This window comes from Antrostomus carolinensis, unplaced genomic scaffold, assembly GCF_000700745.2.
Source record: "Antrostomus carolinensis isolate BGI_N321 unplaced genomic scaffold, ASM70074v2 scaffold9860, whole genome shotgun sequence".
NCBI classification, from domain to species: Eukaryota; Metazoa; Chordata; class Aves; order Caprimulgiformes; family Caprimulgidae; genus Antrostomus; species Antrostomus carolinensis.
In genome coordinates this window covers 25088-49468 of record NW_010289144.1, presented here as the reverse complement: position 1 = coordinate 49468, position 24381 = coordinate 25088, and the positions used below count along the sequence as shown (strand labels likewise).

Sequence of the window (24381 nt, the reverse complement as noted above, 5' to 3'; positions counted from 1 at the left end):
CAGGGTACATCCACATAATTTTCCAGCCAAATTCTTTGAGGAAAATTTTGAGCTTAAAATTATAGAATAAGATTCTCTATTTTTACAAAGAAAAGCTTCCTACCTGAGGCTGCTGAGTGGCAGTGGGTCTCTGAGGAGATGGTATAGGAGTTTTGGACAACATTTGGTTCATTTTGCTTACGACTAGATCAGTTATATGTTGCCTGTCTTCAGTCTGATGCTCACCGATCAGAGGCATTGCACAGTCCATGACCTGTGAAATCAAACAATTTATCAGCTATTACGATATGGCATCAAAGCCAACTTCTGCCACATCTGCGCAGAACGTCAGGTCACCTCTTCACTTCATTGTTTTTAACAGAAGTCAAACAAGCTCTGTAGAAACGGTGCATGTTCTACAGGAAAAAGGCCTGAGCGCAGGATACGGGTGAGCAGAGCAAGAGAACAGCAATTTCACGGTGTCATCCCTTCCCAGTCTTCAAGCAACATACAGGTTCAGTACCATACCTGGGCATCCACTCCCCAGGGAACACGGCTCCTGTGGGAAGCACACAGCAGATACGCAAAGGGAGGTTTCTCAGGCTATGCAGTGGTCTGCTGAAAATCTAACGTCTAAAGTGATTTTCTCTTGTGTTTTTGTGGCTCCTATCATGTTCATCAGCTGAATTAAAACATGGAAATACAAACGAAATCTTCAACTTCCTAGTTATCCTTCCTAGTTATCTGTTTGATTTCTTCTAGGGAAGGCTGGATCCTTAGTGTTTAATAAAAAATTTTAAATAAGACCTTGTTAATATTGATACGCTTTTTTGAAAAGTACTGTGGCCACAGTGCAGCTGATGCACAAAAGAAGTAAGAACTTCTGCAAAGAAAGCGGGATATGAGAGAGGCAAATAAAAATGTGCACGATCCTGTTCTAAATGTGGCAGGTTAATAATGTTTAGCAATTATTTAATTCAGCTATTCAGATGAATAAAACTAATACTGAATTCAGTTCACTTCAGCAGGTTATAAGCATTTTTTATTTCTATAGAATATCTGTTATTTCTACAGTTCAGCTACTCTTGGTGCATCTGTGTTTGTTTCAGGGGAGATAAAAGTGTAATGTAATAACGCCAACTGTTGTTCACAATGGCACGGGACATTCTTATTTCCACAGTAAAAGGATTTAATTCACTTTTGTGAAACCACAATCCTTTTTCAACATGCACCGAGGCTATTCAGAAAAAGGTGAAGGCATGTCACCTGCAGCCCTGCATTCTGGTGTTTCTCATAGGTATGGGTCACAAGTGACTGAGGCCTACAATACAAACATCAGAATTAATAATTAATAATTAATAAGAGGCTGTCAGGGATGATGCACTTAGACTACATTAGCAGCAACATACTGTATGGATGTCATTGTGTCTGATCCAGTGAAAGTCTTTGTACAAACTGAGCTGTGTCCATCTAACTTTCAGCCTGTGAAAAGCTGTCCAGCTGCCACATCTCACACGAGATTTCCCACCAGTGTAGGCAAATCATGCAGCAGGCACAATAACAAGCTGTGCTGGTAAGAGAGGAGGTGGTAGTGGGTAAAGAAAGAATCATTAGTAAAGGATCTCTGTGGGTTTTGCACAACTGCAGAAGGATCAGTGAGGTCTGTGGAGGGGTTTTAGTATTTCCAAAAGTGCACCTTCGTGCATCTCTGGCTTCTGAGGTTCCCTCTCTATTGCAGGTAAATGGAGTAAGACTGGAAAGGTTCAACAGAGTCGAAAGGGTGCTAGAGGACTCCTGCTGCACAGGCAATTGTGAGTGCTAATGGCTAGAGAAATACCTTCAGCTTCCCTCACTCCTTTCCAATCTGTAGCAAAAGGACGAGGAAGAGAGCTCTGCTCTGGAGAGGCTACTCTGGCTAGCGAGGCTGGCTCCCATCTCTTCAGGTGGGCATTCTGCTGTGCGTTGTTACCTGGAGTTGTTTTTGTTAGTTAGCCAGCTTGTGTAGTTGAAGGGAAGATAGTGAAATTTTGTGATAAGACCTGATTCTGCAAATATTTACAAGGTGAGAGAATTTTATGATCTGTACAGGTGACACAGGGATCGGACTGAAAAGTGTGAAGCTAGTGCATCTGCATTGTATGGATCCCTCCACCAACCTACACCGAGCACCATCTCCTTTACAAACAAAGAACACCGTTTTACCTTCCTTCTTTTAAATATTCAAGTGCTTCTACAAATGAGACACATAAATTGGGTATTTAAAGATACGTTTGGATTGAAAGGAACATGCGTAGTTCATTGTAACACTGGAATGTAATCTTTCACCTTGCACAGCAGTTGGGAATGAGCTGCATTGTAAACAGTATTACCTAAGATTGAGGACTTTCAAAATATAATAGGTGCTATAGAAATTTGTAATGAGGCTGACAAGGACAACTTTGTTCTTACAATGAAGTAAGTTTGAAGCCCAAAAGTATTTACATTATTCTTCTGTTTGTTCTTTTATGAGAGACACAGTCAATGTGTATTAGCAACTAAAATGCTGGCAACACTTGTTCTGGGATTTTCAGATCCAGGGCGGCTCCTCTAAGCTTCCTCACACCTAAAATGCTTTAAAATAACCCTGAAGTAAACAATGAAATAATAACTGACGTCCAGAACAAATGTTTCCTAAGACATGACTGAATGTTCTTCCACTCCTGAGCCACATCAACAGAAACTATGTGTATTGCAGAATTGATTAATAATAACACAGAAAGTTTCTATAAAATTTACCATATTTTTATATACATATCTTTAAGTTGAATATAACCAGTGCTTTTAATTAATTGAGAGAAAAGTACTGAACCAATATGAGTTGGTATTTCTGAATGGGTAAAATGTAGTCTTGCTGGTTGTATGGCTCTTGAAATAGAAATTTTTTGTGGATTTACTTTAGTATTAATTTCCACTGAATTATTGGTATTTCTTAAAACTGTTGTAACACTTCAAGATCCACTTCATTCTATCATAAGCTTTTTCTTACAAGAGTAATACGCATAAAGCCTGGAGGGAGGAGGCAACCATATGTGCCAGATACTTTGTTCAGGACTTTAAAGTGTTAATAATGACTGAATGTTCGAATGTCTTGATGCTGGTGTGAAGGACACTGGATGTTTGGTTGTCCACTGCAAATCATCTGATTTTCAGAGAGGGAGTTCTGTCTGCAGTCTGAAACTCTGCTCCCCTTGAGGGCAGGAATTAAGACAGTTATTTTTGAACATGTTACCCCTCTCCCTATCAGGTGTGTATTAACAGAAGCAACAGTTATATGTTTCACAAATGTGCAAAGAAAACCTCACTTTTTTACCATCCACTTACATTAAAAAAATTATTTGGAATGACAGTGAAACAAATTGCCTAAAATACGATCCTGCCAAAGGATTAGACAGGATTAAGATCTGGAGGACTGGGTTCTGACGGAATTTCTGTTTTGGAATACTTGTGTAACTGCAAGTTTGCACAGCACCTTTCTGTAGGAGATAGTGCCATGTTGTTTACCAGAACATGTGGGACAAGTGTCGCTCTATGGCTAAGGATAAAAAAAAGAAGCCTTGAGGTGTTGCTCAAAACTTCATGTCCACTTCAGTGGGAAAGCTCTTAAGTTTTCCTGAAGACAGTACTTTCAAGCAGAGCTGCCCTATTCACATACTGAGGCGGATTCAAACCCATATGACTTTAAAAACCAGAGCTGTTTGCCCTTGACCATCTTGTGTCACTTGGACAGGTCTTGATGCTGTGAAAACCCCTTTAGTTTGTTGCCAGACTTCAATAAATATTGTTGTTCAAAGATGTGCTGGACCTAACACTGAACAAGTCCGGAGTCAGATGACAAATCTTGAATGATGATAAGATATAATGTGTTCTGGTGCTTTCTGAAGTACAAAGATAGCAGCCAAAGTGATAAAAAGAGAAAGCGAGGCATCAGGTTATCAAGAGAATTACTGGTCCCAAAGAGAGATGTCACTGAATAGCTGGGCGAGTACAAGATTTCCAAGGCTGAAAGGCACTGAGATCGCAGGACACAGCTGGGCTCAGCAACTGCTTGGACTTGAGAGGCAATGTGGGAGGGCAGGGGACAGGGCAGGAGGTGGAAGGGGCTCTCACCACTTGTGTGCCTGAGAGGGAATGGCTGGAGAGTCCAGAGGACAGCACTGACACCAGCCTTGCAGGTGGCTGCTAAGAACAGTCTGAACCTCCCTCTCTGCGGTACGGCTGCTGTGGCTCAGGGACAGACGTTACCCTGACTGGGAGAGTGCTCCAGCTGTGCCTTGGCAGAGGAGCTCAGATCGAGGTGAATACTTTACAGGCTGGGTTTTGTTGTCTTTATTTTCTTTTTCTTTTGAGAAAATGCAGTCTTTTTTCCTTCCTAGTAAAATAATTAATCACAGTTATCAGAAATCAGTAATCTTTTATATAAATGTATCTTAAAAATTCAAAATATTTTGGGTAACTAACAGTTTTTGAAACCTGTGAATGACTAACGGGAATGTCATGCTGGCATTTCCCCCACTTTAGAGGACCTGACAAAGTTTAAACATACACAAAGCATCCTGTTTATAAATAGTCTATTTACAGCCTGGACTAGTTTTAGAATATAATTTAAACACAGCCAGGTTTTGGGTTGTTTCAGAACCTAGTTCAGCTATTTAAAATATTGGAGTTTCCCACTAAGAGGATTTCATAGAAAAAAAGACCTATCTGTAATTTATAAAGTCAAATATATTACTTTTGCAGATGCCAGTAAAACCATGGGTCACTATGAATTACAGTCACTTAATTTGTATTGCTTTTATCCCTAATTTATATGCCCTTCAGTAACCAATTCCATGGGATGAATTTCTCCTATCACCTAGAAACCATATTCTGAAGTGCACTTAACACATCTTTATACTAAACTGTAAGAGACTGAGGGTGTATATTAGCAGGAGAAACAGAAACTACAGCAGCATGTTTAAGTCAACACAACACTGTGGCAGAAAAAAACAGTGACCTTGCAGTGGTATGACCTTCCAGTGAACCAGTCTGTGCCTCCACTGCCAGTGTGGATAAGGGAAGTATTGGAAATCTGGGCTGCAAGACTGAGACTGGCAAGAAAGGGAAGAGAAATGCTGTTTAACTCTGACAAATATGAAAGGGAACAGGGTGGGTTTAATACAGGAGCCAGCGCAGTTACAGGACATCAGTAATTGCAATCATCATGTTTGGAGGAGAAACTACTCTGACTGCCACCGTCCTGACACAAGTTCTCCATCACAAAACACATTTACCACCGAAGGATCAAGAACCATCTCTTGCCTAGAGTTTTGTGAAGACCCAGCCCAAATGGTGCTGGGAAAGAGCGAGCTGTGGAGGTTGAAGGAAGGGCAAAGGTAAAGAACTCTCCTGGTAGAGTGGAAGCAAAAGGTGTTTGTCAGCATGCTGACGTGCAAGAGGAATATGAAAGAACAGACAGAGGGCCTGCAAGTCAGAAGTGCCCCAGGAGTCTGACAGAATAATGATATATGGATTTCATATGGAAAAAACCCCATGAATGACAGAAGATATGATAATTGGTAAGTGCAGAGGGAAGAGGAATTAATTTCCTTGTGATTCAGGGTAATTTTGAAGGTACATGTTCCAGAGTATGAGGACTGAGGAAAATAACATTTACTTTGGTCTGTGAATAAGAGAAGGTGGATTGTGTTGTTGCTGTGACATGGATGTGTTATTCCTCTGTGCTGGTTTTGTGGGACCTGGGTGTCTCCAATTGTGATGAAAATTTGGACTGTAAAGGCAGAGGCTGATATGGATTTCAATTTAAGAGTTCTAAGTATGGGGAAAGTAACTGACATTAAGAAAAACTAATAGTTTGAGGAGGTCATTTAAGACTGAATGGGATGTAAAAAGAGATGGTGTGATTTCTGAGAAGAAAGGGAGTGACTGGATATGAAGTAATCACGGGGCTTTCCCTGAGGTCTCTAAGGCAGATGCAGGAACAATCTGTAATTGGAAATGTAACCACACCTGAGCAGTCAGCAGGGGATAGTGGCGCAGAAAATCAGTGGTGACTGGTAGGAAATTGTTACAGTCCCTCCTGTAGTGGGTGAGTAACAACATTTGCAGAAAAAGTCAGAACAGCTGGGAAAGTGAATCAGGCATTCTTAGATGAAGGATCCAGTGCCTACAGAGAAATTTGTATGGCCCTGTTTTAATCTGGAATGAAAACAAACCAAGCAAATGATTTCTATGTCCAATCAAAACTGATGAATGAAGCTGAATTTGTACGTTGCAAGTCATGCAAATGTAGTGGATTCAAAAAAGGTGTAAAAATATATAGAAAATGCAGTTAATATAGCTGAGAAAAATTCAAGCACTTTGAAGAGAATATGGGAAAGAGATTGGTTTAATCTAGAAAATATCCATTCATTTAACATCACAAAGTATTTTACCTGTATTCACCCCCCTGTTAATAAAGTATGGTTCAGAAACATGAACAATGCTCAAGGACCTGTTCCTTCTAGTACTTAAACTACAGAAGTATTAATTTTAAAAGGGAAAGATTAAAAGTCCTTCTATTGAAGAAGTTAAAGTTTAATGGACCTTACATTGATGTCTTATTAGCAAGAATTGGTGAGACAGTTACAAAGCTGTATGATGCAATGATGTGTTAATTAAATTCTTGTTTCTACAGCTTGTCTCTGGCACACTGATGCTTGGCAGCTGAATATTCCAACTGAGGTGGAAAGAATAGACCTGAAATGAATAGCTAAGATTGTTACACCGAATAATAACTTGGCCTTCCTCCTGATCAACCTCACAACCCTTCCTTGTAGCTATGTGATTAATTAGTTCATTGCTCCCTAGTAGGACGTTGGAGATCATTCTTTGGAGTATAGCGGTAAAAGACAAGAAGAACCACAAGGGTCTTCTAGAGAAGGTCATTTCTTCCAGGGAACAACTTGTAGAAAACCATGTTCTTTTAAAAGTCTAGGTTACCTCTTACAGCTCTCATCCAAGAAAACTCTAGAGAGCTTGCAGCTTCACAGAAAAACAGAGGCTGCACTGTGCCTGAATAACATCACGACTTCAATATTCTGTCCTTCCTGTCTCCAGACAATTTAGTCCGGATTTTTTTCCTGGGGGTGATGCATAAGGTATCCCTCAACTGCATAGCAAGAAGGCAAGACGGACATCCTTCAAAATTCCCCTGGGAGTAGCATTTATAGCAGTGTGGCAAGATGAATGGTACACTAAAAATGTATCCTTTTAATAAAGTTTGGGAAATAACAGTAGTATTGGCTTCAGCTTATTCAAATGACCTACTTGGTCAAAGGAACATGCACATGGCACAAGGGAGACCTCTACAAGAAGCTAACAGTAATCAAGACCTGTATATGTCTTTATTTCATAACAAGGTCTATGTATGCAGAAATGACGTGTCTAGAACTATACCTGGTTATCACTAAACATCCTAATTTTTTTTTCTTTCATTTTACTTCCATATTATTCCTGAACAGTCATTACTCTACGTACACAGCAAGCACACTTCAATGGCCACGAGGCTTTAAAACAGGAATGAGTTATTTAAAAAATGTCATCAAATGTATATAGAAATAAAGCAACTACTGAAAGAAACTAAAACAGAAAAACAATATATTTACCCTTCTTGAAGAAGCAGGGCATGATGATTGGATCTAACATTAAGAACCAACACATTCTTACCTGCAATGTAAGCGTACCGTGCTAGACCAGAGAAAAAGAATGACTTTATAGTGGTGGTTTTTAACAAGTACAGCTAGAACATTAGATTCATGAAATACAATGTTGTACTCTAATATCAGCCACTGGTACAATTTGTTGCTCCATGGTTTTGGGGAATAAAAGAAAGCAGAATATTAAAACAAGGAATGACAAAATGACCATCACAAAGCAGCTAAATGGCTACAACACTAAAATAACAAAATTACTGGTACAGGATGGAGAGGAGAGGAGAGGAGAGGAGAGGAGAGGAGAGGAGAGGAGAGAAGACAATATGAATTCTACCCCAATTCACATTCACTCTGAAGCTGGATGACATATATGTATACTTCCCTGTTAGTGGTTATACTGGTTGAATGTTCAAACTGAAAAATCAGAAAGAACCTATCTGCATACATAATTTCATACATTAGGAAGCTTGTGTGTTTCTCATCAGATCATATCTGCAGAATGAAAGTGTCAGTAATACAGAAACATTTGGTTTTGTAGTGGGTGTACCAGTCATCACAAAAACATGAGAGCACAAGTTTCAGTATAGGACTGCGATGGGAGTGTAACCCAGTCTTTATGGACTGATTGTCCTGCCTGGCTACTGGTTCTGGGTTGCAGCATGGATGTGTGAGCTTTAATAACACATTTATTTTCCCACGTTGAAAGTACACAAAAGGAGAAAATTTGTCCTATACTGGTGCAGACGATCTTCTACTCTTCATTGTACCACAGAGTTATAGGGCAATAACTGTTCAAATTACGTTGTAACAACCGGTGATGCAAGCTGGCTTTTTAGTAACAAACAATCCCAAGTTTTACAGATGTTCTGTTGGATGTGAACTTTGCAAACAATTCTACATTTCAATGTTTTATCCAGATTCTAAATATTCTCGCTGATGAGCGTTACCATCTTCCAAACAATTCAGCTGATTCTGTTGAACAGCAAGAATTACCACGCTTCTCTCCACTCTTTATTTTAATTGCAACATCTATTATGTACACTACTTAAAATGCTCTAAAAACCCAGTTCCTGATGATCCTGCCGTTCTCAGAATCCTGTTTGCTTAAAAGAATGACTGTGTCCGGCATGGGCAATGAGAGGATCTGTTCAGAAGCAAGAACTGGGGTACTCTGTTGGCCCATTATAAAATTTGCACTGGCTATTTCATTTTCAGAAACCTGTTCCCCCTTCTCCTCCTACCCAACAGACCTCCCAGGCCTGCTGCAGGAATTACTTTGTGTACCTGACTTCAGTGGAAGCTGATGATGCTTGCTGGCTTTGCTCAAAAAAATGTGAAAAATTGTGCAGTATCAAAAATGTGGAAACACCAGAGTTCAGTGAATTACCGTGAAGTGCATTTAGTGTGACAGGAATTTGCTCACTGAGGAATGCCACAGAAGTGGCACTGTAGGGAGACATCCTTCCCTTCCATTGGAAGCAGAAAAGGTCCAACTATATCTGTACAGAAAGAGCGGGATGAAAAGAAAGTAGGAAACAAAAGAGATCGGTAGGAGGGACCAAGTAGTGTGGGTTGATGCCAATCATTTCTCTGACTAGCTTTAGCTACAGTGTATAAGGAACAACATTGGTTTATGTCTAAAAGCTCTAGTTCTTACAAGAATATACCTGTTATATGCAACCCTACTCTAGTTTGGGATCTTTCTGCATGCAATCTTTCAGTTTTTAACTACTATCTTATCAGTCAAGATAACTAAGTTCTTATGTCTTAAAATAATCTACGTTTCTTTATTTTATATTTTAAATTGCAGGGTAAAAATTTATTGAATTAAAGCCAGACAAATCAGCATGAACCATCTCAAGTGTAATGAACTTAGATGGATGGGTGTCTGTGGAAAATGCTGAGACTCATCCTCTGAGACATTTAGGGGCTCTGGGAACTGCAGAGTATCCTACAAAACTTTAAATCATAGAATCACAGACTGGTTTGGGTTGGAAGGGACCTTAAAGCTCATCCAGTTCCAACCCCCCTGCCATCAGCAGGGACATCTTCCACTAGACCAGGTTGCTCAAAGCCTCATCCAACCTGGCCTTCAACACTTCCAGGGAGGAGCAGCCACAGCTTCTCTGGGCAACCTGTTCCAGTGTCTGACCACCCTCACAGTCAATAATTTCTTCCTAATATCTAATCTAAACCTGCCCTCTTCCAGTTTAAAGCCATTTCCCCTTGTTCTATCACTCCCTGCCCTTATGGAAAGTCCCTCCCCAGCTTTCCTGTAGCCCCTTCAGGTACTGAAGGAGCAACAGAATAGGTTTAATATGGAATCTTGAATTTTCTCCTACAGTGAGTTTTGGTATTGTAAGACACAGTAAGTTCTAATATGGCCAGGCAGACTAAGGAAACGGGATTTCTTGCCATCTTCCTCAGCATCTCAGGAGGTAGTGATTAATTCTGTCTGTTTTGCTGAAGGTTTAATGCTGCAAGCTGCTCAGTCCTATTAAGTGCTGTTGATTGATTCAGGAATTGTTTGCAATTGCAATAGTGATAAATAAATTTGTGAAACTAGAAGAGAAGAAAATACATAGAGATGTTTAACACTGTGACAAAACAAAAGATTTTTACTTCTACAAAGCTTTTCTATTATAAATGGACACAAATAACTAGAGAGGGTCAATCCATCATCTTCAGATTACTCTCATGGTTTACAAAAAATACTCTTGCTTTAGCAAATTTTAACCTCGTTTGGAGTGGGGAGATTCTGAAGATCCTTGCCTCTCCCCTGAATAAAATTCTAAGAACATGGAAGATGCTGAAGAAATCCTGAATTGTGTGACAGGCCAGTGATGATATCTTGTTTTATGGCTAGACAAAGTTATATTTATCCAAAATAAACAAGGTAAATGAGAAACTCAATTTTTTCAAAATTATCTACAGCAGAAACTTCTGATTCATGAGGCATCAGATCTTAAAGGTAACATTTAGGCTAGAAAAAAGTAAAGTTATTTCCACTTCATTCTTAATTTCCCTTTCCATGTGAAGGTATAATTTTGTTGGGGTTTCCTTGGGATAGTACTATCTATAAACCTTCCAGGAAAAACTGGTAAGCCTGCTCAGGAAAGAATCATAAGGGCTGGGAAAATGTGCCATCCACATTTGGGTTTGTTTTGCAGTTTGTGTACATTCCCTCAAACACTAAAAGACATTACCATATAGATGGTTACATTTTCCAGCAAGTGTTGCCACTAGCTGGGATGTGTGGCTTTGTATTACGATTTAAATGTTGCTCAAAAATACCCAGCTTTTCCTGAAACACAAATATAACTATCACAAATGTTCTTTACTTGGGTGTTGGTAATATATAAAAACATATATTGAAAAGAGTGGGATTGCTTACCTCAAAAATATAATCTTTTCCATCCTTTCCATGCACAGCTTTAACAGCACAGATGTCCAAACCACCAAATATTTCAGAACAGGTGTCAACCCAAAGCTTGTACCTGTTTCATAAAAATAATTTTTTTTTCTGTGAGTATCTCGTCAGGTTCTTGTTTTTCTATAGGCTTAACCTAATAATGCATTTTATATCACATTTGCTCTAAATTGAGAGTTTTCACTATATTGTCACTTCTGCTGAATTTGTATTTCCCAGAACAGTAGCTTAGAGATCCTGGCCTGATTACTCTACTTTTCCCAGTAGAAGCCAGAAAAGCTGTGGCTCTCTATCCTGACCTAGTGCTATGCTGGATCCCGTCCCAGTTGATATTGGTCCAAACACGTGTCTGCTCTACACTGTGAGTAACCTGAAGATAAGATATGCTGGAGCATAACCAACACTTAGCTGCAGGCCATCCTGCATTTCCAGTGCCCTTATCCTAGTACAGCTTGCTAGTTGTGCCTGTGCTTTACGGGAGAACTCCACAGAAGGGGGATTTATCCTCTGACCTATTTTTGGTGCCTTCAGCGATGCCAAGATGTTTTAGAAAGGAGGGAAGGGGGCTTCTGTTTTCCTGGGAAATTTGAACTGGGGCACCTGTGCACAGGTAAAAGTGTGACAATCCTCTTGCCTATTATGCTTGGTAGTGTACTTAATTATGGATGGGTTTTCTTCTTTTATCAGGAAAACTTGAGTGAGAGTCTCTGTCTTAAATGATGGACCCAACTGTATTCCAAAGGAGCCACGATAGCTTTTTATGGACATCACTTAACAAGGCAAAAGAAAAATCAAGATAAAACAATCCTTAAGATGATTCAAGAGAAACAGATGTAGGACACTATTCCCAGTACCAATATAACATAGCATGCAGACAAGGATAATATTCTCCATGTAGGGTTATAGACAACTACAGTAAAATTCAACAGAAATGTAAAGAATTCTGAGGAATTCTAAAACAAAGTTAGTGTTTCATCCAGTATGGAACATAAGAACTCCTCCATTTCACGTCTAATCTCATGGTAAGAAATACAGACTGAGGGATGGACAGTTTACCCATTCTCCGTGCAGTAAGAAAGTTTATTTTTCTTGCATGAAGAGCTTTATCCATCCTATGAACAGAGAGATTGTCTGACTAACGAGGGAATGAAGTGGGGCTCACTAGAAAAAGCGAGGCAATGCCTGGGATCGGGCACAGAGCTGTGAGGGACTTTGCTGAGAGCATTCGGGGTGATGTCAGCTGTGTGTGTGTGTGTGTGCTCAGGGGCAAGGATTGACTTGTAGGACACAAAAAAGCACTGAGAACTTTCATCAACAAGGCAAAAGAAAAATCAAGATAAAACAATCCTTGTAAGACGACTCAAGAGAAACAGATGTAGGACACTATGTATAATTACGTAGATGTAGGACACAAAACAGCACTGAGAACTTTCATTAACTAATAGCATAGCTGTGCATGGACACCACTAAGTGACCGTATGATCTTGGAAGGTTATAGAGGCAGATGGCACAGTTCCACCAACTGAAGGGCATATTCTGCTTAAAATCCCCCATTTTTAAAGCAGCCATTTATTGTAAATGTTTTTCTCTTTGGTTGGCTAGCATTTGAGTACAAATGAGAGCTACTGCCTTTTCGAGACCCTCTCTTGCTCTCTCCGGATCCAGCCTTGATAGATTTGCCACATCATGGTAATTTCCATTGCAAAAAAACTGATGTAATAAACGTGGCATTTGACTTCACTGTAGGATCAAAGGGAACTTGTTGCTGGGCTGTTTTATTAATATATAAATATCTACAGAAATAGCATCCCTTCCAAGTAAACTTCTTAGGTCACATTCTTTATATTTTCTTTTATCAAGTCTGCTCCAGTGGAAAAGTTTTTCTTTTAAGCAGAATACAATGAAATTGATACAACTTGAAAAAATCCTGATGGTAATATTTCAGCAAGGAAAATAATTTTTTTCCTGTGAGAAACATGTTTTTTGTCCAAAATGAGAGGTTTTTTTGGATGCCTGACAATTTCAACATCTGTAGATGCAATGACTGACTGGACTGCTTGCATGCACTTGCTTATAAATAACTTTTTTTTTTTGCTGTAAAATACCAATGTGTATCTTTGAAAGCGATGAGGACAGCAAAACTTGTCTTTAACAGAAAATATCTGGACTTTATATGAAAAAAAAAAGAAGATATTTTCTTTAAAATACTGAAACATCAATCAGATCTATGAAAGCACTTTCAATAGTCTATCTTCTGCCAAGAAACACAGAGCTGGAAAAATACAGTTACATTTGGCAAGAGAGGTCTTGGATGGACTAGCCTGTAGTGTTTGAAACCCAAGGCTTGCACAGTAGGTTTGACAAGGTCTTATTTTCCCAGTGCCAATATAACATGCAGCAGCCTTAGAACTGACCGATAATAAATTATTGCTCCTCAGGTGTCTGACGAAATACCTGGTGTGCCAGATGAGGTGTGCACAGTTAGCACAGGTCTCCACTCTGCTGGCCCTATCTAGGGAGCAGTGCCTCTCTGAAACAGCGGGGTCACTAAGAATATGTAACGTTGAAATGTGCTTGTTCTCTGCCTCATCATTGTCCCTTCCTCTGCCACATTCTTCTTTCTTTTCTGAATTTCTAGATTGAGATTTGTATCCACTCAACAATGCAAATTCAGGCACTGCTTTCAAAGCACTTCTTCTAATTCATGAGATGTATTATACATGAAACGCACACGCAGCAGATTTGATTGCTTGCGTTATGCTGTGAGGCTACTTCAGAAAACTTCAATTTTCCCTTCTCTTCCTCCTTCTGCTTTGTGCACTTCCCTGTGTAATCAAACAAAAAGCGGGGCTATGTGATACATACCCCCTTCTGTTATGAGAAAACATCTGCCTCTTCTATGCTTTTGTCTTCAGCAGCATAAAAGAAGTTTTGCTTTTTGGCTAGTGTTTTTTAATGGGCAAACACCTATTATGCACTAATTATCTTACAATCAGAGATGGAAGCAGAAGCAAAGCACACAGAGCATGGACAGGGAGGCAGCTGCAAGGTCAGCATTACACACTCACTGCCCATCCTTGACATTGTTTAGTTTTCCTTACAGCAAAACTAAAGTGCCCGTGTTTTTACAGAGGAAAGGCTCATGGACTGTAATTACACACACTAAAGCACGCTCTTTCTGTTCCCTCTCACTGAAGGCATAACCTCACTTTCTAAAGGAAGGTGGGAGGGGAATGAGAAAGGGAAAATAATGTGGCTCCACTGCATCCCCAGAGGGGAGATCAGTGAGGACACAGTCTAGACAGGGGTTGGACAGCAGGGAGCTGTAATTCCCGTCTTACTTGTTTTCACCTTTCTCGGGGAAGGCAATGGTTCATTCAGTTCCTGTGTCTCCCTCAGCTCGTAAGAGGGACCAAGTTGCAGACTTAAAAAAAAGAAAAAAAGAAAAAAGAAAACAAACCCCCAGAAAAAGACTACTGTTGAACTTCAAAACACCTTTTAAATTACACTTTTATTGTAGAGTTTTTCAGCCTCCACTGGTAGCAACCTTTGGAGAAGCTGAACAAAAGAAAATTCATAGCTGTCAAAAAGCCTCACATTTATTTTGTAGGGAAGAAAGGTCTGTATGTTGTGGAGGAACAAATGAGCAATAGTTCTGTCAATAAAAGACCTGAGCTTCAAAATGGTACTGCAAGGAGAATGTGTTTCACTGGATTGCATAAAGCATCCAGCATAAGGATGGGAGAGAAAAAGAAAAGCACAGGAAACCAAAGGACAGAGCTGGAATGATGACACAAGGGAAATAAGCTTCAGTATATCCCAGCATCTGGGTAAAAAGCCTCACAGTGCAGTTTAGTGGAAATTTCAAAAATGAAAAATAAGCAATTTAGCATGATGGAAAGTAGGAAAGAGAAATACAATTTAAAAGGGCAAAGTTAAGACTAAATCGTTTGGTTATAACAGATGATGTAGAAGGAGGAAGTTTATACCACTGTGGTGTGAGGTAAGACTGTTGGGTAAAAGAGGGCAAATGAACCAAAGAAAATGGTTGATAGGTTGAATGTGAAAAATGGAACTTTCCGAAGGGAATTCCAGTGGTTTTCTAGGTGCAGACAGGGATGTAGGAACACAAGGGTGCACGTAAGCACCTAAGGCCGGTACTTAGTTTGGGTAGTTCACTCTGATACAAGTCATATGGAAACTCTTGGCTAATGTTCTTTCACCTAATTCACAGGGTTTTTTCCAGAATGAATGGGAGACAGGCACTTTCTGTGAACCACACATCATCAATGCAATTAAAAAAAAACAATTTAAAATAAAATTCCTTTTTTTAAAATTACCTTTTACATGAGACTCGACTTACTTATCTGACATAGCAATTTGTTCCAACATTGCAGAGCCCGTGTTTGTCTTCCAGTTTCCGGATATGGAAGTTCTCCTGAAAGGGGGAAATTATTACAAAGGCAGACAGTGGTTTTATATTTTCACTATCTCTTCAATTACTCTGATTTTCACATGAATACTATAGTGGTATTTATCCCTTTTTCATATCTGGCAGCTTATAACAGAACATTGAAAATGCGAAGAATTCTACCAGGCACTGCAACTGCCAGTAATCCTCATTTCACTGTAGGCAGGTTATGAAGTATGACAACGCTGTGAAATTTGTGTTCCCCATTTATTCCTTTAAGACTTTTTTTTAAAAAGCTACTATAATTAAGTGAAAGTGTTAGCAATAAGCTGTGATCAGTTCTAAATGGACTGACTAGCCTGGAACGTGCTATTCCTGCAAATATCAAGAAACTGGAGCTTTAGCCTCTCGTTTCAAATCCACACCACTGCAGAGTTAGATCCCAGTTCTTGAAAATCAAGGTAACTATCTTTTTAACATCTCCAAAGTGATCTCAGATCTGGTTTAGAGCTGGACTTTGGTTTCTCCTCCAGTTTGCACTCTTTGCTAGTTCACTAATATAATCTAAACAGATTATGTCAAGGCTTGAGTGTACCATCTTTTATTCAATCTCTAAGGAAAAAAAAAATAATATAAAGTGCTTTTCTCCTCAGACTTTAGGACTGCTACCAGGGCTGAGAAGATTACTGTTTACTGAAACCTAAATGCTGTACTGGGAATAGGCTAAGAACACAAATTATGAAGTGTTTCCAGTTAGTAAAATAAAAGGAACATCTGCAGTGTGTTAAAAGTATATTAGAGAGCAGCTATAGTTTTCTCTCCATTTTTCTATTAACCTAATTATGAGGGTCAGTGGCGACTGTGGGGGAACGCTGACTTTTCCATGGAAGCCTCATAGTTAGCTGAATTTTAGAGCACAAAGTTCTTGTAAGGTGCCATTTTCTTTGTTGATGTGAGAGAAACTGGTGAAAGGGGAAGATGCACGTTGAGTGCTGTGTGTAAAGTAACTTTGCCCTTTGTGATTTCTGCTTCATTTTTCAAGTGATATTTATTTATATGTGTGTAGTTCCAAATTAAAAATTTTAAGTTCATTAATACTCTACACACATATTCTGCATCACAGAGATAATAACTTCTCACCAATCACAATTAAACTCCACTGCAGACTTCTCGAAGGCGTTCATTAGCACATACTATTTAAAGTGTCTTTTAGGAAGCAAGATGTGACCAATTCAGAAAAAAAAGAATTGTCCTGAAGACTTTTAGCAAGTATTTATTTCAAGATCCTCAGCTGCACTGATGTAATCTCAGCTCTCCTGACTGGAGGAGAAAAGATGGTTTGCTTTAATTCACTCTAGACCGTGAAAGGTCCCTGTTGAACCTGAAGCAGTCTGGTGACTGGACGCTTGGCTGGCTGTAACGATGCTGTAGGGACTGAATGCCATGGACACAGACCTCACTGGTGTAAAATCAACAGCTTGCGATGCCAGGTCTGAGACACAGACCTCCAAAGCAACAGGGGTTCTATTAGACCATGGCTAAGTGATACAAAAGTACCCGACCAGACCATATGTCACTGTAAGCCTTAGATATGATTTCTGTCACTCATGTACGAGTTCCTCTACTGAAACACTTAGGTTTCTCACTCCTCTTCATTTCTGTTCTGATAATTGCTAAGGGCCTTTCACATAGTTATTTAACTCTTCTACTAAATAGTGAATAATATAGAAAACAACTCCTAACACTTTTGAGTGGTGTTCACTTCAGCTTAACATGTTCTCACTTGACTTAAGTCTTTGCAAAGAAGGAAGAACTGGTTTAAAATTGGCAGAAAAAGAATTATGATTAGCATAAACAATTCATAGTAACTTAAGCTTCCCGTTAAGTTTTCCAGTACCTTCCTGCTTTATTTAGTACCATTGAAAGTACGCAACCCAAATTGTCTGGACAGGGACCTGTCATCAGAGAAACACGTAGAAATGTCTACGCACAACTGTGTGTAGGTAGCCTGCTTAGTGGTTTGATCCTATAGCACAGTCTTTCTTTGGCTGATGTGCTCCACTTTTGATGTATCGACTTTTTGATCAACGTCCATAAAGTTATGGATTCAGAGAACTGCTTTCAGAGAGGAGACTGAAACGTAGTCTTTTTGTATTTCTGTTTTTCTTCATTGTGTGTGACCCTTTTAACTCTGTTTCCTTGAAGTCAGATGAAGCCTGTAATGGTACCAAGTGCAGTTAAGTATGAGTCACAAAGCGTTTTGAGGAGCTGTGGTATTGAGAGGATCCAGTGTTGCATTTTGGCTATAATCTCTACTGACAGATGATAAGCAACAGTGTTTTGTGAGTCATGAATCCACTTATACCACAATTTCCCACAGAATTATAAAACTGAAGCTCTTAATAACTCTCTTTAAACTACAAAAACAAATGTTCAGCTGGTATTTTTTGTGGTGGCTCTCTAAGTACTCTGTTCCTGTGTCACAGAAGAAAATGAGAACCAGCTGTAAAACAATATTCTACTGACATAATGTGTATGTTATGTATGCATATGAAGAGTTTTACAGACATTTGGTAAATCTTCTCCTTTTCATGATGCTTTGTGACAATGGATCGGTATTTCATTTTTTGTGTGACTTAACTGTATGAAAGAATCCAGAGAAAAAATGACTGCTAGGCTTTTAGCATTTGGATGAACCCATAGTTTCTGAGTAGAAACTTAAAAACAAGTAAAAGGTAGGAGGAAAAGGCTGTCATTTTAACTTATTTTTGCTGTCTCTTAAGCCAACTGCTTCTTCTGTGAAGAAGAACCATGCATGTTTGAAAATGATAAACTTATCATGGCTGACTCTTCCAAAATTCTTCTAGAGACTGAACAACATTTCAATTTCAAATCAAAGAAAAAAATGTAGGTCTTCTCCTATGGAATGTAGAGATCCAATTTCTATCACAGGCAATGAACCACCAAGTTACTCATATTGTGTCTGACAGCTGGTATCTGTTGGTGTGTCATAACCATTAAGAGTTGGGCCTTATTCCTAAGACTGTCACTTGGGAGCTGTAAGACAGAGACAAATCATCTCTGTTTATTATGGGCAACAGAGGAGGGGAGAGATCAGTAGCACAAAACAAGAAATCTGCCTGTCAAAGCATCAACATGAGAGAAAAGTACCATCCCAGCCTCGAGGAGGCAGAAGTAGTTGTATGAAAAGGTCTGAGACAGAGAAAAAAGACTGACTGGTGACTGGAAGCAGAGGGAGAACAAGGCTGTTGAATGGCACTGAGTAGAAAAAAGGGGAAACCAGAAAAAGGTAGGGCACTAAAAAAGGTGAGGCATGAGGGGTAAGGACTAAGAGACAGGAAAGTAGAAGTGGTCTGGGAAAGTGGTGGGACTGGACCGAGATATGGTTTGGACAGAGAGGAGAGAGGTGACCTTAGGGTGTAGCAGTATGGTGCTGTTGGAAAAAACAGGATGGTTGTCTCCAGATACGGGGCTGAAGCCAGAGAAAGTCACCAGTCTGGAACATCAATGTAAGACAAGCAAGCAAAATTGGAATTAACTTTCCTGGAGAAGCCAGGGGCTAAATCTGTATCATTCAGAAGCATTTGTTTGATTCTTGTGGCCTATAGGGAGAGGTCGAGTAGATCCAACACTCCAAAAATTCTGTAGGGAGACTGAATCACAGAGTTTCTGTCCTGCATCACTAAGAACACTGAAAGTCACCAAGAAAGGACTCCAGAAACCTCCCAGCCCTCACAAGCTATATGGGTGTTCTGCCTTGGTCACTGTGTACAACTCAAATTCCCAACATACTGTTTTTGCAAAACTTACGATACTTTTGGGTTCAAAATAAAGCAAAGGATTGAGTGTCCATGCTGCTGGATGGATCTGATCTATGGGAACAGTATGTCCACCCAGGTCTGTATTGTGCTTCTTGAGACCCCTAAGATGTACAGGGAGAGGCAGATGGACTACTGAGTTGTTCTTGAAAGGTCTAATCTTTCATGTTCTTTCTCAAATACTCCTTCCAGTCATATGTGAGCAGTTATTCATACAGTTTTGATCTTGTGACAGTAATGTCTCAGAGGAGAAGTCAAGAGTATGTGGTCTTCCAGTATCAACCTAAGGAGATATATTTTGTCCCTTACCCCGGCCCTGGGCAAAAGGTTCTGCTTTCTCATAACAGCTTGTTGGCTGGTCCTAACATGCTTGATACTTAATGCTAACTCTGTCTTTAATATAATAAAACATTTTATGCATTTTCTTTAACCTAGCTCCAACTTCTGCTTCTCTTAGTATTTATGGTTTGCTTGGAGTTCAATTACTTTTACTGATAAAGAACTTGACTGTACCTTACAAATGTCAACATACAAGAAATCTCTGATCCCTCCAATGTTACAGCAGTTCCTAGAGAAGTATCTTCACACATGTATGTGGGTGTGTATATGGAAATGCATGTCTGTATTTTTTTATTTGTGTATTTATTATATTTTCCTGCCTCAGAATTGTAAGCATGAGGGAACAAATAAGATGAGATTATCTCATTTGTCTTAAAAACATGAGTGAAATGAGTGTATGTGAGATTACTTTGCTTGATAATTGAAATAGAGTAAAAATATGCATAAATACAGTTACCATAGCTCAACTACTACATGATAACCTGCTGCTCTACCTTACCATTGTCTTTGAAACTGAAACACCCTTTTATCTTCTCGCATAGTCATGATCTTTAAACCAACACCTGGATTCTAAAATTAGAAGAGGTTTTCATCCATATATGTGAAGGTCATTGCAAGATTAGAATTTTTCTTACTGAGTTATAAGAAGAGTACTTTGTTCCATTAAAGTGTTTGTGTGAATGAATGCCATCTAAATATCCTTAGAGGGAGAAGAAAATTTGACCCTTGGTGAAAAACAAGTCTTCTATAAAAATAAATCCCCTTCCAACTACTCCTTTCTTTAAATGAAAAAATAAACAAAGGTTAGCAGGAAAACCACTCTGGCAGGCTCACCTGTCGTCTTATTCTCCTCCTCCCAGTCACTATCAACTTAGAAAAAAGTCTGGATAAATAGAGAAAGTTTCAAACACTGTCTGTCCAGCGTTCGACAATGGAGGCATGGAGTCACCACATCAGCTCAGAGACTCATCCAACAGTCTTAAATCATATTGGTGCTTATCAATTTTGAAACAAAAGGATGAAAGAAGATAAGTTTTTGGCTCACATGTATGCTTTGTAGTTATTGCCTATCTTTTGGATCCTGATGTCATATTTGGAGTCTATGAAGGGTTCAGTAGTGGCGTAGGTCTGAGTAAGTGCTACCACGCTGGCTATGTCCTGAAAATCGTAGTGGTTGTCTACCTTGATCTGTAGTCATCATACCACAAGTAAACAGCAAATACAAAAGAAAAAAGAGTGATTAGGAATAAAATGTAGAATTCAGTTGCAAATGGCATTCATGAGAAGTAAGGGTTTTGACAGTATCAGTTTATAAAAAAAAAGTATTGTAAATTTTCTCTGATTTCTAGATTCTGTCACATTCATGTTTTTCTAGGCAAAATATTCCCTGTTCATCTGTAGAAAGCAATCTGCAGACAGTGGAATTTTATTTTGTTTTTCCCTTTTTTTTTTAAGTGGTGATTGTTAATTTTAGAGCTGCAGGTTTCACAATTTTTCAAGGTGTGACAGTATGCAACACTAATTTATATAGAATTCTTGCTGATTCTGTAAATTGCTCATGTAACTGCATGTCTATGGAGCCCACCATGTACTATCATATAATGTATTCTGCAGGAGGGAAGAGATGAAGGGTCATGGTGTCCTGATGAGTGTGCATCCACCTGGAGCACAGAGGGTTGGCTCAAGAGGGCAGAACCAGTTTTTCTCATTTTTCCCACTTCTCTGCAAGGAGTCAGGCTTCCTAGGAGTAGGATTTCTGAGTTGTGGAACTGTGCTAAGATGGTGAACAGTACTAAACTCATCAACTTTAACATCTTGAAATAAGAGGGAGGTGGAAAAGTGGGGAATATTGTTTTAAGGGGAGAGGGAGAAGGAGACTTTAGAGGACAGAGGCATTGCTTTTGGAGAGGGAGAGCACATCTCTATGGTTGACTTAAGGGAAGCTGGCTAAAGTGGGGAGAAAAAGGTGACTCAGAAGAGAAGCCTTAGGGCTAGCAGAAAACGGGAGAGGGAAACTGGAACTTCAACTCACTGACCCAAAGTACATTTCAGAATGGTGAGGAAAGGAGGCAGGGATTAGTATTTCTCATGTTATCTAATATTAGGAGAGTCTGCAACTCTTTGCAAGCCCAGGGCCTCGTTGCTTCCACTGTCACCTGGTACTAAAAAGGGAACCTGTGACCAGAGTGCCACAGCTGTGAGATGGGACTTGTGTATTAAATGGCATCTGGTGAAGCTAAAAGAAGTCATAAGGCCTAAGTATTTGCTCTCAGCTCTCAGATGGGGAACAATACAGAGTAATTTGCCATCTGAGAACCACAAACCCAGCCACAATGCCTGGTTTCAACTTAATTTCTGAAAACTGAATCGCTATGCGAGTCTAATTACAAGTAATGCAAACACTACTCCTAGCAATGCCTTCAGGGAGGGCGAGGGTCGAGGAGAACCTTTACGTGGACTCTGCCAGTAAGCATTTCCCTGCTAAAGGCTGGCATTTTATCTTTAAGGATTTAAAACATTTTATAGCTAAAGTAATCCAGATTTCTGCACATTTGATATGCTTGTCATTTCTGCGCATTTCCCTTATCTATAAATGAGGTGAATATTGAAAGCACAGTATAAACATTCTAATACTTCACATATGCAATCCACAGAAACTGCAGTTTAGCTAATTAGTGGTTAATTCTGCTCTCATTTAAACTGGCTGCTGGATTTCCACTGACTTACTAAGTACAAAATAAAGCAAAACAGTCAAAGGCAAAAGAACATAACACACAGTACAACCTGCATTAACAACTGAACAAAATGCAATTAAATCCGTCTACTTCTATTGCTAGTGGCAAATATTATGTTCATGGAGCTTTTGCAGATTCAAGATGATAAATGTAACTATTCTCTCATGATTTGTTTTAAAATCTAAAACACTTCAAGTGTTTTCAGTGAGAGAAAGTGGTTAATCTGTAATGACTAGAAATTTTCAGTGCTATCCATGAAAGTGGGATTTAAATCATATCCCACTGAACCATCATTGTGAGAGAAGTGATATCAAAACAACTGTACTCACCACTGAAATGCAATTACTTTGGAGAAAGAAAGCAGCAGTTATATAGCGGTATGAAACAATCAGAGAATACATTAGGACAGGAAATGAAGAAACGTTCAGTATCAAGCTGAAACTAATAAAGAACCAAGGTAAGACCTTCCTACATTCCCAGGTCCAAAAAGCTGGATTGTGCAAACAGACCTTGACTCTTAAATAGTTTCACTGCAGTCAACTACATTAATAAATAAGGTTCTGCTTCAAGAAAGCATCTCGGCATGTCTTAAAGAGTGTCCAATACAGGACAGTGCATGAACTCAAAAGGCATCGATTTGAAAATATAATTTATGTGTTTTGGTATTTTCCTGAAGAGAGGCACTTTCTTGAATAACACACAGGCAGAGATTTGTAAGGGAAGGGATCTCAGACAGAATCTGGACAATGGAAGTTAAAATATCCAGGAAAAGGAAGAACATGCATGTTATTTTAGACAAACACCCGGCCTCCCAACATGCAGTAAGTAGCATCTGCACCTTTCCCATGCCTGAATGAGCATGTCCAATCTTCACAACAACAGGAAATGTTGGCATTGTTAGCTGAGGGGGAAAGCAAAAAAGACATGTTAGAGAGAGAGCAACCATGAGCTACATGATTAAGCTGCAGCATTTAGGAAAATTATTTAACTATGACCATAACACAGCCAGAGCTGTTATTGCCGTGCGGGTGTCTGTACTGTTACTCATCCAGGTAAGACCATGAGTTCCGATGAGTTACTGTGGACGTTTCTGAGTGCCAGGCTATTCCCAGCACATACAGTTGCTGTACTTCTATCTTAACTGCTTTGTATGTCTTTCATTTGACTTCACTTTTTAAACTGACTTTCTGCTATTTCCTATTTTATGTTTTGCTAGCGTGTTTTCTGACCCATAAACTCACACTCTCCAAAGGTTATAGTCATTAATGATGTCAAACTAATCACCTTTTTCCTTTTCCCCTCAATTTCCATGATTTAGCAAGGCTGCAAATTCTTTTTGTGACCACTTATGAAAGCAACGATGTCCAAGTCACCTAAAAAACCTTTATCTTTAAAGGCAGATCCTAGCTTCTGGTCCAGAATATTCGAGTTCTCTAGGGAAGGCTCCAGCTTCTAAATAGAATGCAAGTAATAATTCAGCTGTTAATTAGGAAATCAAATATTGCAGAGGCTTAAGAATATGGTTTATTCAAATGATAATGGTTCTGTCTCTCAAAGTTCTGTGAATAACCAGTTTCACTTCCATCATTCATTTGATCTCCCAGTCACGGGTACAGCTGTCACTTCTTTGTCTGTTTCTTGCACCTAAAATGTACATATCGAACCGCGATCAACCGAGCACACATACAAATCCCTAGTAGAACAGATAGATATGATAACTAGAAATAAAAAAGCCAACACCTTCAACATGCAATTAAACTGGGCAGCAGCAGGACGGGGAGTGTTATGGGGTCTGAAACCTTCAGTTAGTACCAAAATTTAACAGAGTAAAAAAATACAATCAAAGGCAAAGTTGATGCTTTAGAAAAGGAACTAAAAATTCTTAGAGATTTTGTGACAAATTTATTTTCCGAATCCT

General features: G+C 39.2%; 1 protein-coding gene across 1 annotated transcript in view; it reads right to left on the bottom strand.

The window, feature by feature from the left end:
- The window catches only part of LOC104525938 (synapsin-2), a 45866-nt gene extending 22507 nt beyond the window's left edge, over positions 1-23359 (bottom strand). The window contains exons 1-5 of the mRNA XM_029085269.1: positions 23302-23359; positions 20774-20916; positions 15503-15577; positions 11104-11206; positions 104-253 (exon numbers count right to left, since the gene is read on the bottom strand). Coding sequence (XP_028941102.1) covers positions 104-253; positions 11104-11206; positions 15503-15577; positions 20774-20916; positions 23302-23358 — 528 coding nt within the window. The 5' untranslated portion in view covers position 23359. The remainder of the gene's footprint in view (positions 1-103; positions 254-11103; positions 11207-15502; positions 15578-20773; positions 20917-23301) is intronic.
- Positions 23360-24381: the final 1022 nt, after the last annotated feature.